The 13,864-nt window shown below is 33.1% G+C and overlaps 1 protein-coding gene across 4 annotated transcripts in view; it reads right to left on the bottom strand.

The window, feature by feature from the left end:
- GLRB (glycine receptor beta) overlaps positions 1-13,864 on the bottom strand; it is a 93,280-nt gene that overhangs the window by 26,093 nt on the left and 53,323 nt on the right. For all 4 annotated transcript variants that reach the window (XM_077846492.1, XM_077846495.1, XM_077846494.1 and 1 more), the window contains 4 exons: positions 7,846-8,075; positions 7,660-7,742; positions 5,917-6,057; positions 487-639 (listed from right to left, as the gene is read on the bottom strand). In XM_077846492.1, the coding sequence (XP_077702618.1) occupies positions 487-639; positions 5,917-6,057; positions 7,660-7,742; positions 7,846-8,075 (607 nt within the window). The remainder of the gene's footprint in view (positions 1-486; positions 640-5,916; positions 6,058-7,659; positions 7,743-7,845; positions 8,076-13,864) is intronic.

The raw sequence follows: 13,864 nt of genomic DNA, 5'->3' as shown, positions 1-13,864 counted from the left end.
CTCCTTGATGATAAAGGTCACAATAATTAATGTTTGAGAAAATGACATGAAGTCATGTTTAAAAAGATATATTGTACCATATATTCCTTGGTGAAGAGTATGAGATAGTATACAATATTTTTTAGAAAGATTCCCATCAAAATAGTTTTGTGTTTAAGTTTGGGACTATTGGGGATTTCGGACTTCAGTTATCTGTGAAAATTACTTAGTAATAATTATTTCATGAAAATCAAAATAGGACAGATTAAATGTTTACAACAGCCAAAGATATGAAAATAAAAAAAAAAACTTAGTTATTGAGTGCATAAACGTTAAGAAAATCTAGTTCAATGTCAGGTTTTAAAGGAAGTATTTAAAAAAAAAAAAAGACAAGGAAAAGGTTCCCGTCAATTCTAAAAGTCTGTTTTAAAAATAGTTGATTATATGGTTAGCTATGTAAGGACATAACATGTTCCTGACATGAGAGAGAAACACAGAATACTTTACCCAGGGGCACTCTGGCAGCACTTGCATCCGGGTTGATCCAGAAGGACAGCCAGGAGAGAACCACTATCAGTAGGGTTGGGGCATAAACACCCATCATGTAAAACCCAACCTGTCTTCTCAGGGTGAAGATGACTTCCACACACGTGTAGTACCCTTTCAGAAACAAACATGTTAGAAATATGAGGGACTCACCTACGCCCAACTATAAAAATCAACAGTGTACCTGTACATTGTAAGTCACTTCTATTTGATGTAGTTTCACAAAGTAAAGTCCACAAAAAGACTTTTTTTTCTATAAATATATAATTTATTTCGTGTAAAAGGTTGACATTATGGGACCCGTCTCACCTGACCTTTCACAACTTTATTATGACATTGAGAAATAGATACCACATGCTGCTCCACTATGTCAGTGTCTCAGCTTTTAAGTCTTTGTTCAGAGAATTTGCAATGAACTTAAACTTTTCATTACCCATGGGTACCCTCAGAGCAATTGATCTAAAGGCGTCATATAGGGAGCAGTAAATCAAAGTGGAATAAGTCTAAAAAGAGACATTCCACGACTATGTATTGTCAGTATAATTTTTCAGCTACATTTCCCACTTCTTATCTAGAAAGCATAGCAGTCTACAAAGACTCCCATGCATATTTAAACCTTAAAAAATTAAGCATATTGGAAGTAAATCTTAGCAAGCTTAAGAAATAAGTGTTTTCAATCTATATCTATAAAAGAGTATAAAGGGCAAATATCTGACATTCCTCTCAATTCTCTCCGTTCCTCCATTCCGGCACCTCAAACTTGCTTTAGGAGGGAAAGGACTTCATTTTCAGAAGCTGAGACAAATGCAGAAATCGCCTTCCAAAATAATTCTAGAGATGCCATGACACCAACTAGCCTCCCTAATTAATCACAAATTATGGGCAGCCTCACAATGGCTTTTGCTGACTTGGGAAACAAAAGAAGTGACAAAATAATCTTCTAGCACTGGTATAGAAGAGACGCTGCTAGATGTTTGAGACATTTAAAAAAAATGTGTCAGGCCTTTCAGTTAGCAACTTCAATATAATATATAATGCCTAAAGTGCTTAATTTTGATAGAAATGTCATTTACCATTCAAAAAAGCAAAGTTACATGAAAATAACAGAAAGTTAAAATATCTCCATTTGTGTTCAGCTTAAATGTCATTATTTTAAAATGCTGAAATAAATGAATGAATAAGTGAAATAATTATGGGGAAAGGACAATATTACTTTTTGCTATTTTATATTTTAAAGGTAATATCTAATTTTCCTAGTTAGGAAGAATATACACCCAGCACCAGAATGATCTTTGAATTCACTCAATAATGGTACCTCTGGTGGTATTGGCACACAAGAGGGTTTTAAAAAATATTAAATAAAAGAATAGCTATTCACATCCTCATATAAAATAACTTAGATCAGAAACCTAATCTTTTCCCAGTGTGAATTATAATCATTGCCACTTCTGAAAGATCGTAAGATATGAGGGCTAATATGTAACACAAATAAAGAGCTGACTGGAAATGAAGTGACTTCTAATTATGTCAAATGTTTCCAAATTATATCAGAAAAAAAAAACAAACAAAAAATGACAATGTAGCATGCTTGTCTTTTTTAAAAATTTAATTTCATTAAAACTAGGCAATTTAATTAAGTTGTGGATAGGTTTTAAAAAGATACAAGAGGTCAAACAGTGAAAATCCCCTCCCTTTTCTCTTCCTACCACTCATCTCAACTTCCTGCCTGGACAAACAAAAACATATGTTTCTAACTAGCCATCATGTGCAAAAATTCCAAAATATAATCTTTTCTGAGTCCAATGTTCTGCAATTAAGAGGCTCATACTATTTCCTAAAAGTGGTTCTGAAGTACCTGGCTTTGCAACAATATCGCTGACTCAAGTTCATGTCATGTTTACTGGTGCCTGTGACAGAGAGAACAGCATGTATGTGCTCACTGCATATTTTTAGGTGACTTAAATTATCATAAATATTACAACAACGTACGATAGAGTTGCTTGCTCTGAAATGAATTTTTGCATTCCATCCCACCATGTATAATGACAGCCTACGTACCAGGAGCCCTGTACTCTGAGGCCAGTTGCCACCCCCTCCTTTTATGAAGGCACCCACTAGGGGAGCTTCCCAGGACTGGGATGAATTTGGCAATAAAATACATGCTTGGGTATTATAGTGATTTGCTCCATAAACTTTTATGAGAAACATTTCTTGATCTTTTTTGATCTTTTCCTAGTACTGTTACATTTATGAGAGGCAGGTGGGCAGCTAATTGATATAAATGTTCATTGGCAAATTCAATTTACTTTCTATTTCCTGTGAGGTTTTATTTCATTATTATTCACTTAGGCTTGCAATTTAAGTATTTTTGTATACTTGTTTTCCTATATATCTCTCCCCACCTTTGTAAAATCTATAATTATTTAAAAACTGCAATTTTTAATAAAGTTAAAGCCAAATCATTATTTCTGATAATTTCTGTACAAGTTAAAGAAAATATTGTCCATCATTTTATAAATGTTGCTGTCTATATCTTTTTCACTGTTACTAAGCATTCATATATTTAAAAGGTTCTATATTTCTAAATACATTTCTAAATATTATCCAAGGATTAAAATATGTTTTACGTATTCATATGATGGCTCATGGAAACACAGATAAAGCATGCTTACTAAAACACAGTAAATGACCATTATTATTATTATGTAAGACATAGTTCTTTTATTATTTTTTATAGCTAATGAGAGATGAGTGACTTATTTATAACTCAAAAAATACACAGAAACTTTACTTCTTATAATCTTGAGTAATCTCTCAGATACTCTAACATAGCACATCTTGTCTTCTCAGAAATAAAATGAATTGTGTATTTCGTTTGCGTGTGTATCACATTACAATATAGATCTATAAAAGGGCAGGGATGTCTCCTTTATTCCTTGCTCTATGGCAAGTGGAGACATCCAGATACAAGGTTTAACGATGAAAAAATAAACATCCCCAGAATTTTCAATGCTATCTTGTAATTTTATGCTATTTCATAAAATCAGAAATAAAATGGCTAGTTTTGCTTTCATCTTTACACGAAGTTTAAAACTTCAATGGGGTCATTTCAAATTTCTCGAAACAATTTAGAGACTATTCATTTTGGAATGTTAAGCATATAATCTAGATGTGGATAACTATTTGCAAAGTGTAACAGACTCACTACAGACAGTATAGCAACGTCAGGCTCACTATTCCAGTGCATCACTTAGGTCCCTTGGGTAAGTGTCTTTGCTTTATCATCCCAACATGTAAAGTAGGGAAAATATAAGTACTGAATTCATAGGACTGTTGTGAGGATTAAAATATAGAATTCCTGCAGAGCTCTTAAAATAATGCCTGACATACAGCAAGAATTCCAAAAGCCATCTACTAAATATGTGCTTCTATGCAAGAATTCCAAAAAGATTTTTCTTGGCTTTCCAGCTTAATTTTTTCATTACTAGGTGACCTGTAAAAGTTTATAAACACTGTTCCATTTCTTCAATTTGAGTGAGTACAGAGAAAAAGAGTACTTTGTGCTTAGTGCAGAGGCTGACACTGATTCGCCTCTAACATTCAGTAAGTCCCTTGGTCACCTGGCTCCTCAGCGTTTTGTGTCTTACAAAAAGGAAATGGCTCAGAAATGTCCGTAAGATCACTTCCATATTGAAAAGTGTATGTATCTATGACTTCTTGAGTTCTTTGATGGCCAAATTTTTAAGATCTCTCAGGTTTTCCTTTTAAAAACCCTTATAAATTATTTTAGCACTGTATGTGCTTATTATCTCTCTTGTTCTAATGTAAGATCTATGAGAGAAGGAATTTTTTCTATGTAAATGCTATATAATCCATTAAGTTATACGTGAAGGTCAGCGACAACAGGTGTTTAAACTAACTTTATCCCCAAGGTACCTAAGTGCTGTATTTTATTGTAGCACTGTAAATATGCAAACGTTCACTCTGCCTTTTTTATTTATTTATTTTCATTTTTTAAAGATTTTATTTATTTATTCGTGAAACACACACACACACACACAGAGAGAGAGAAAGGGCGGGGGGCAGGCTCCATGCAGGGAGCCCGACATGGGACTCGATCCTGGGTCTCCAGGATCACACCCTGGGCTAAAGGCGGTGCTAAATCGCTGAGCCACCCGGTCTACCCAACTCTGCCTTTTTAAATACTATATTTTACCTTTGATGATGTTATGATGGCATTATAAGCTCAAATATCTGATCTTCCTGAATTCTATACAATTACAATATACTTTTATTTTTGTAAGCCAACATAAATGTTGCAATAATTTTAAAGCTAAATCATATCTATTTTTCTTTTATTAAAGATTTCTTTATGTATTCCAGAGAGAGGGTGGGCCCAGAAGAGCACCCTAGGGGTAGGGCAGAGAGTCTCAAGCAGACTCCCTGCTGAGGGCAGAGCCCTACACTGGCTTGATCTCACAACCCTAGCCAAAATCAAGTGTCAGGCGCTTAACCACCTGAGCCACACAGGCACTCCTAATTGTATCTATTTCTTAGCATCTTTATCATATCTTTGTTTACTTTCTCACAGAAAATTAGAATCGTGTAATTTACAAGTTGAAATGACTATTAGTTTGAATGTAATGAGCAAAATGCAATCAGCCTTTTATGTATATTACTAAGGGAAAAACATTACATTTAATATATAAAACCCTCAATAACTATAACTATCAGTTGTGACTCAAATGTTGCATGTGAATCATATTGAAGTATTGATTAGTATTATATTTTCATTTCTGCAAAGCTTGAGATAATGTAATGAGTGAGGTTAATTTGTTGTGCTTTCACAGTTAGTCGTTCCATAACCTAGGCCAACAATACTATACAGGGAATATTTACTGATGCCCAGTTATTCCCCTCGCTTCCTGCTTCCTGCTCAGCATAAAGATCAATGCTTTGTAAAACTAAGAATATGCGTCAACCAACATCTAAAACCTGCCTAAAAGACAAGAGACAAGTGTATACGGATACACTGATCAAATCCATAATACTTGGCCCCAAACTGAATCTTGTCAGAAGCAGAGTTTCTTGGCAACACCTAAGGAAACCATAGCCTGGGAGAGTTCATATTACTAAAATAAAAATTGAAAACCTCTTGTCTAGAATTACATAAAGAAAGACAAAACTATGTAGTAATAAACATTTTTAAGAACTGTAGTAAATGTAATTTTACATTAAGATTTAAATATCTGAACACAAAGATAAACTATTTATAAATATTGAACTAATTTTTAACTACTTTTCTCCTAACTTGTTCCTAGACTATATTAAAATTAAAAATGAATCTTTGAAATAGGACTAGTTTTGTTAAATTTGAAGAATATTACTTACCAGTGCCTTTATAGTATTTTGTACAGTTACCATATTCGATATCTTCCTTTTTAATATCAAACTGAGGCAAGGCAATTTTTTCTAACTGAACAGGATCCCCTGACTGCCAGATAAATCGTAAATCATCAGTTGTGTAGCCAACTATAAACAAAAAAAATAAAAATAAATTATTAGTTTGAAATATAATTATTAGTATTTAATATGTTAATAATCAAATTACTAAACATAGAAATGGTAAGATAACAGGCCATTCTTCTATGAAATCTTTGTAAAAAATGTAAAGAGATAAAATTATGGCTATCAAGGAAGACATCAGCATAAATTTACAGATAATTGGCTTAAAGAAAGAACAAGCTAAAACAATTAGCATATTGCAAATAGTTACAATTTTACCATGTCACATATAGTAGCACATTTTGCTGTCATATTTCTGAACTGTTGTCAATAAAAAATAATAAATAAATCATACTAGCTTTCAGAATATATTCAGAGTATATTCACTCACAAGTATATAATATGCTACCTGGAAATTAAGAAAAAAATAAAAAAAAAAAACAACTTAAGCATGAAATCACTTTTATTTTTGAAGAAATAACTACAAACTTCTCTAAAGGAGGTGCACTGCCACAGGAGAGCAGTAAAACAGTCCCTCAAGTGGACATTAATACTAAATGCTGAAGCACACGTTTTGGGTTTAGGTAATATGGCTACAATGCAGGGATCCTATAGGGTTTTATAGCATGTAGTGGCCTACTATTCAACTCTAAAGTACATGGATTTTTCAAAGCAGTACTCCAATGCATCTGGCAATAGATTTGAATATAAATACTCAGTTGGAATTTTTTATACAAATACATATTGACACATGGCAATAAATACATACAACACATGCACAAAAATATACATATATACATATAAACATCTGCAAAATCTCATTTTATACTTAGCAGTAGAGATTGCTCAAATTTAGCCTCTAGCTTCAGTACATTTTTCTCTTTAAAAAAACAACAGATAACCACAAAGTCACTTTAAAGCCTGTTACCTAGCAAGTATATATAAGATATTTGACAAGGCTACTATTTTTTACTTTTTTGCTGAAACAGGTCATAGTCTATAGGTATTCAGGCTAAGGATTCCTTATATTAGTGTTAGTTTTACAAGTTTTATGTCCTACCTTTTTTTTCAAAAGAGAAGCATCACAACAAAGTCATTGATATATTTATCAATTAAAGATAAACCATTTTAATGATCATTTCAATTAATATACCTCATACCTTAATAAGGTGTATCTTTCATAAACTGAAAAATATATGAAACACAAAGATTCTAACTCTGCCAAAAAATATTTTTTTAGACATCCACAGCAAATGGCTACTTGCTAGGATTTAGGGACTGTTTTTCAATGTTTTCATATTTTCTGTTCTGAACATGTGGCTTTAACAGCAGAAGAGGTATTAAGATATTGTTCTCTCCCTTACCTGACTTCTATTACCAACTCAAATGAAGATGGCAATTTGGGTAAGTTAGAAGAGTATACCTACACAAGCTGAAAGTAAATGTTTACCTTAGTAACTATTACAGCAAAAGAATAACTATATCATGTTCCTAAATAAATTGCTCTAATGGCTATTTGTAACCAAAAGCATTAGTTTTACCATTGTTATCTAAGATATTAGTAGAATGTACTGCCTAGAGATTTTAAGCAGTTTTATTGCTAGTCAACTTAGGGTCTTATTTACATACAGCTTTCCAGCTGCATCTTGCAACGTTGTGTATCCATGGGAAACAAGGTCAAGTCCAAAGGGCACGAAAGAGTAATAGATAACCTGAAAGAAGAAACAGAGGTCTTAGAAGCCTCTTAATCTGTTTCTCTGTGATATACTGACTTAAAATATATACATATATGTGTACAAAAATATTAAAAAGTACCTCATGCTGACAAGAACATCTCCATCACGAAAAATAAAGAGAAGGATATTTTCCTGGGTCACATCATGAAAATTGGCACTTTTTTCATTTGCAAAAAATAAGTCCGGTTTCCACAGACATTTGTACATTGTGGGATCCACCGTCAATGCATCTGAGCCCCGAAAATCACTAGGGAGCTTCAGCCTGGGATCATTCCATTTCTGTCTCAAGAAGATGTTAACTCTATAGTCCTGAAAAAAAAAAATTGTGTGCCTGTGTGTGTTTACTGCTACTTGAAAGAATATATTCAGCACCAGAATAAAAAAGAGTTTCAGTGATAAGCAGCACAAATATTTTTAGTCTTCGGATATCAACCAGTATCAAAACGTCTTGGTCACTAAATATAAAGAGCTCCATGGGCAGTATAAAAAGACCCTTGTGTCTATTTAATCACTCTCCACAGAAATTTCCATAGCACTTGCTAGCACCAACAATTGCTTCACCAAATATTGCTTTACTAATAATTGCTTCACCTTTCTACAAATGCCAATTATGCCAGTTGGTTAAGTGATGTTATTGTAAAAACGTGAGACTGTTAAATATTGTCATTATCATTCCTCAAAAAAGTAGAATAAACTTTCATTAAAAATATTTAAGAAACCAATAGAAAATATATATTTCTACTTGCCTTTTTACCAAATAGCAAACTATAAAAAATGATATGTACATATGTATCAAACATATACAATGTATATATATAACACATATGTATATATGTAAGAGGGAAAAAGCAAAACTATCCTTGACTTCGCATACATGTACATGATTGTAGTGAGAATCTGAGTTGGTCAAATGAGACATCAAAATTTGTGTTAGGTTTATTTAACTATAGTAGAAAAATATTTTGAAATCTAAATAGATGGCTATTTTACTTCTGTTTTTCATCTATCCCCCAAAATTTTCATTTTAAAACTTTGTAAAAATTGAATTATGTCAAGACATAGATTTTTAAGAATATGTGAACCTAGAAACATGTTTAATAGCTTAACACATTTTATATCTGCAAGTGAAATGGGGTTCTGGCACAAATCAGGATGTTAGGATATACAAATTTAGCATGAGCATCATGCTCTGGTCTTTATATTTTAATTTTATATTCTATACTCAGAACATGCATAAAAGTGTTCAAGGCAAACATTGTTTTGGGCTTCAGCTTCCTTGTTTTTAATCATTCAAAAAGTACCGACTATTGATAACCTTTCCACAGGATCAAAATGAATTAAATCATAAACTTCAAATCAAAATCCAAATAAATAAGTAGGAACAGGTTATAGATCATCTTTTAGAAAGAAATAAGAACAAACAGATCTATTAAACATAAATGCACATGCTTTATATATGTATAACATAAAATAAAGCATAATAAAGGATCAGTAATTGTCTAAAAGAGCTTCGACAATTTACTTTCTCATATGATTTTCAGACTCTGTATAATAATTGTAGAGAGGTAAGGTATACTGAAGTACAGAGAGAGAAATAAGATTTAAACTACCTATATCTCATAGCTACTCTAAACTTAGAGTTTATGAAAACTTCAACATATATAATACACATTGATTGAATTTTAAAAATCATGGGTGGCTCAGCAGTTGACTGTCTGCCTTCAGCTCAGGATGTGATCCTGGAGTCCCAGGATTGAGTCCCACTTCGGCTCCTGCATGGAGCCTGCTTCTCTTCCCTTTGCTTATGTCTCTGCTTCTCTCTGTGTCTATCATGAATAAATAAATAAAATCTTTTAAAAAATCATGGGCAGATGGTACTGGAGCACCAAAATCAAATATATTAAGGATTATATAAACTGACATTGAACATATCTACACCACTGATTTAAAAAAAAAAAAAAAGATAACATTTTTCTAATCTAATCCCCTTAAGGAGGGAATAAAGGAGGCCCAGAACTCTGAAAAATAAAGAGCTGCATTGTACAACTATATGAACTGTTTGTCAAAACAAAGATCTAACTGAAAATTCATAATGGGACTTAATTGCTTCACATCTGACAGTTATTGTGATAAGAACTAACTCAAGCACATTCAAGACAAAGGCTCATCCACATCACATAGTGAGGCTTCCAGAAGACCTCATGTTGCTTCCAGATGCAAGTTTTTATCCATTCCAGGTAAACATGCAGGCCCTCCCTTTAAAAGCAATACATAATAGGTTCAATTATTATTTTTTTAAAGGAGTTATTTACTTGAGAGAGAGAGAGCATGCCTAAGCAGAGGAGTGCAGGGAGAGGAAGAGAGAATCTTCAGCTGACTCCCCGCTGAGAGCAAAGCCCAATGCGGAGCTCCATCCTGAGATCCCATGACCCTGAGATCATGCCCTGAACTTGAATCAAGCCTTGGCCACTTAACCCACTGAGCCACCCAGGTGCCACTAGGTTTGATTATTTTCTGATAAAATACCAATTATGCCACCTTAGCTAAAGCACATGGTTGACATACACTTGAAATTACTTTGAGCACTTAACAGTATCCAACTTCAAATCCTTTGCTAAAAAGCATCCTTGAAATGATCTGCTAAAATTATCGGTATTCTAAAATTACATACACTAAAAAGATTTTATTAGCTTCTCTATGTACTGTGTCTTATGAAAAGGTAAATCACCAAAAGGTGCATCTTTAAACTACCATATTTAAAACCTGCACTCATGATGTCATGATAAAATACAGGTCCTTAACCTAACCAGACGAAATTGCCTATGTATCTTTTATAAACATGTTATTAAAGCCGTGACTCCTTATTTTGGCCAATGACCACTATATGAAAATAATGCAAGATAAATTCTTCTTTTATTTAATTTTTCATTTGTTTATAGATATATTACTATAATATCATTATATAGGCATTTAGTATATGCTAGGCATATGTAGCCTAAAAGCTTTGCAAAACTAAATCTATTCCTTAGAGTTCATACTAAAAATACTCTCCTGATTCTCTTATATGCTCCCTATGGCAGGAAAGCAAGACTAAAGAATCTCATCGTGTTTTTCTTTTTGCCTGGCAGCTGGGAGACTGAAGGCTAAATTCTATAGCCAATTGAGTTAATAATCTGTCTCTTATATCATCGTATGACTATCATTCATTGCAGGGCTCTTGAATATTTAGTCCTATTTCAATTATTTCTTTGCATTTTTTGGTTATTATGACACACTTCAAATCCTTGCCAGAAATAGAGACAGATGAAAAAGTAAAGTAACAGTTGAGGGATTGTCATATACTTGAGAGTCTGTCAGCATGGTTTGGAGGCCACTTCCAGGAAGCTGTGTCAATGTGGCTTTTAGAATCAAGACATTTCATTTGCATGTAACACTAGGTTTTCTTATTTTAATAGAATGTTAGATGTATGTTTAGAGATACAGATAATAAGACCTATTGGTATTCCTTATGTAGATTGAAACAATTACATTTTGGAATGTATGCCAGTTGGCATCTTAGTAATTAATTTCCAATGACATTATACTGATAGTTTATAATAACACTCAAAATACCTGACAGGAAGTAAAGCAAAGCTAAGACTTAACCTCAGCATACTTTTCATAATTAAAAAGAAGACACCTTATAAAGTTTGGGGTAGAACTTCGGAAATTACCCTGCATTAATATTGAATTCTACCTAAAATCTCCACACATACATACATTCTTTTGGGAGCTCTATTCTATGTTCCACCATTCAATCTCCAGAATGGTGTGGGTAACTCCTCTAAAGTTATATAGCAAAATTATTTTTCTTTAAAAATTATTTGTAAGATTATTTATTTATTTATTTATGAGAGAGAGAGAGAGAGATAGAGAGAAAGGCAGAGACACAGGCAGAGGGAGAAGCAGGCTCCATGCAGGGAGCCCGATGCGGGACTTGATCCCAGGACCCTGAGATCATGACCTGAGCCAAAGGCAGATGCTCAAATGCTGAGCCACCCAGGCGCCCCTCTTTTAAAATTTATATAGCAATTTGGATAGTGTTTCTCCATGTGAAGTTCATTCTTCTAAATCCTTCTTGAGGTCTAATCAATGTTTCCATCAATCTAAGAATATCTTTATATCATTGATATCCTTATATCAGTTATTAAGTTCAAAGCACTTGAGCAGCCAAAAGTTGATTAATGCCCAAAAAAGCTCTCTACATAGTATCAAAGGCTTTGACCAAGCAAAACCTATCTGTGGGAAAAATTACAAAATTACAAATGATATAAGAATGCTTTAATGCCACCCCTTTCTTATTCTGTATATCACCATAAATAATTTTTATAGTTGTATTAATCAAATTATAGTCTACTATAATGGAATCAACATGGGTTTGGAACTATAAAGTTCCTGACTCAAGTTTTAGCTCTGAATCTTACAGCTCTTACCCTGAGCAAGTTTCTTAACTCTCTGAGCTCAGTTTCTTAATATAAAAAAAACAGAAATATTAATTCCTAATGTGATAATTCAATAAAATACTTAGCATAAAATTAATATAGTACCTGCTATATAAATTAGTTTCCTTTCCATTAAACATCCTTGAGAAATCTAGCTACAGAATATATCATATACCACATACTCCCTTCCATGCTCTGGGTACTAAGTATACAACTGTGAGTGCTCCCAGACTTTAAGGAAATAATTGTGGTTATATTGACAATCAGTCAAATATAAAACAATTTGAAAAAGACTATGAAAAATGAAAATAGATTGCAATGGGGCATCCAGTCTCAGGATAAGTTAAAAGTAACCAAGAGAATTGACACCTACACTGATACCTGAAGATGGGGCAATTAGACAAATTGGGTCTGAATTATGTCCTATTATGTTCTCTAAGGTAAGTCAATTAACCCCCCTGACCTTCAAATTCATCAATAAGATGAATCTTCAATCATTCACAAGAATCAAATGAAAGACTGTACCTAAGGCATGAAACCTGGAATAAAGAGAATACTCAAATGTGAACTAATTTGTTATATGTATCATAACATAATTATCATAATTGTTGAAAGGGCTAACAATTACTATTGACAGCATTCCTTTTCTACTGTTATCAAGATGCCACCTATAAGTTTCAATTGGTTACTGAACATCAGAACTAACTTTAATTCTATTAATTCTTTTTTTTTTTAAATTCTATTTATCTTGAAAAGCATTTAAAAAGTATTTTTTGTGTACCAGATGCAAAGACTATGGCTATATACACTGGCTATATACAGATGAATACAATGCAGTACTAGAAGGCAAAGTGATTTCTGATTATTAATATTAATTATTAATATCTGATTGATCTAATATTATTCAGATTTCACTTAAGATACGTCAACTAACACTGGTGAGTTTGTTTTATGGACTAACAAAATAAAATATTCCCTAGTTATTATGTTACGGACTAAATTCAATGATTACAAAATAATCTCAGTTAACCATCTGTTTTACTGTGCTAGGCTAATCATTCATTTCTTCCTTCATTTGTTTATTTAGTAAACAGTAATTCACTAAGGATTTTCTATGTTCAAAGGTCTGAGCTACCAGTCTGAGAGGGATAAAAATTTTATCAGGAAGTGATAATTAAACAAGTAAGGGAATAACTGGTAAGGATTCTAGGGGTGATAGCACTTGCTGAGAGAATAAATGATCACTTCAGACAGTGGCCAGGGAAGGCTGCAGACAGTGAGTCAGGGGAGGTTCTCTGAGGGCGGGCAAAATTCTGACAGATGGTGATGTCTGGGAAGGGCAGAACTAGAGTAGGAGGCAAAAGTCACTGTTTCTTAAGTGTTTTATTAGCAATACAAAAGAACCACTGAATATCAAGAGACTTAAAATGGGAGAAATAATCAAGATCATCAGTAGGAGGAGGCCAGAGCAAGAGCCAGAGGTTTTGGAGTGGTCAGGGGAAAGATTATCAGTTAAAGTCAAGACCAAGAAGTAATATACAAAGAACTCTTAAAATGTAACAATAAGAAAACAACCCCATTAAAAAATGGGCCAAAGATCTTAACAGATACCTTACC

This window comes from Canis aureus, chromosome 13, assembly GCF_053574225.1.
Source record: "Canis aureus isolate CA01 chromosome 13, VMU_Caureus_v.1.0, whole genome shotgun sequence".
NCBI classification, from domain to species: Eukaryota; Metazoa; Chordata; class Mammalia; order Carnivora; family Canidae; genus Canis; species Canis aureus.
This window is presented reverse-complemented; position numbering and strand designations above follow the sequence as displayed.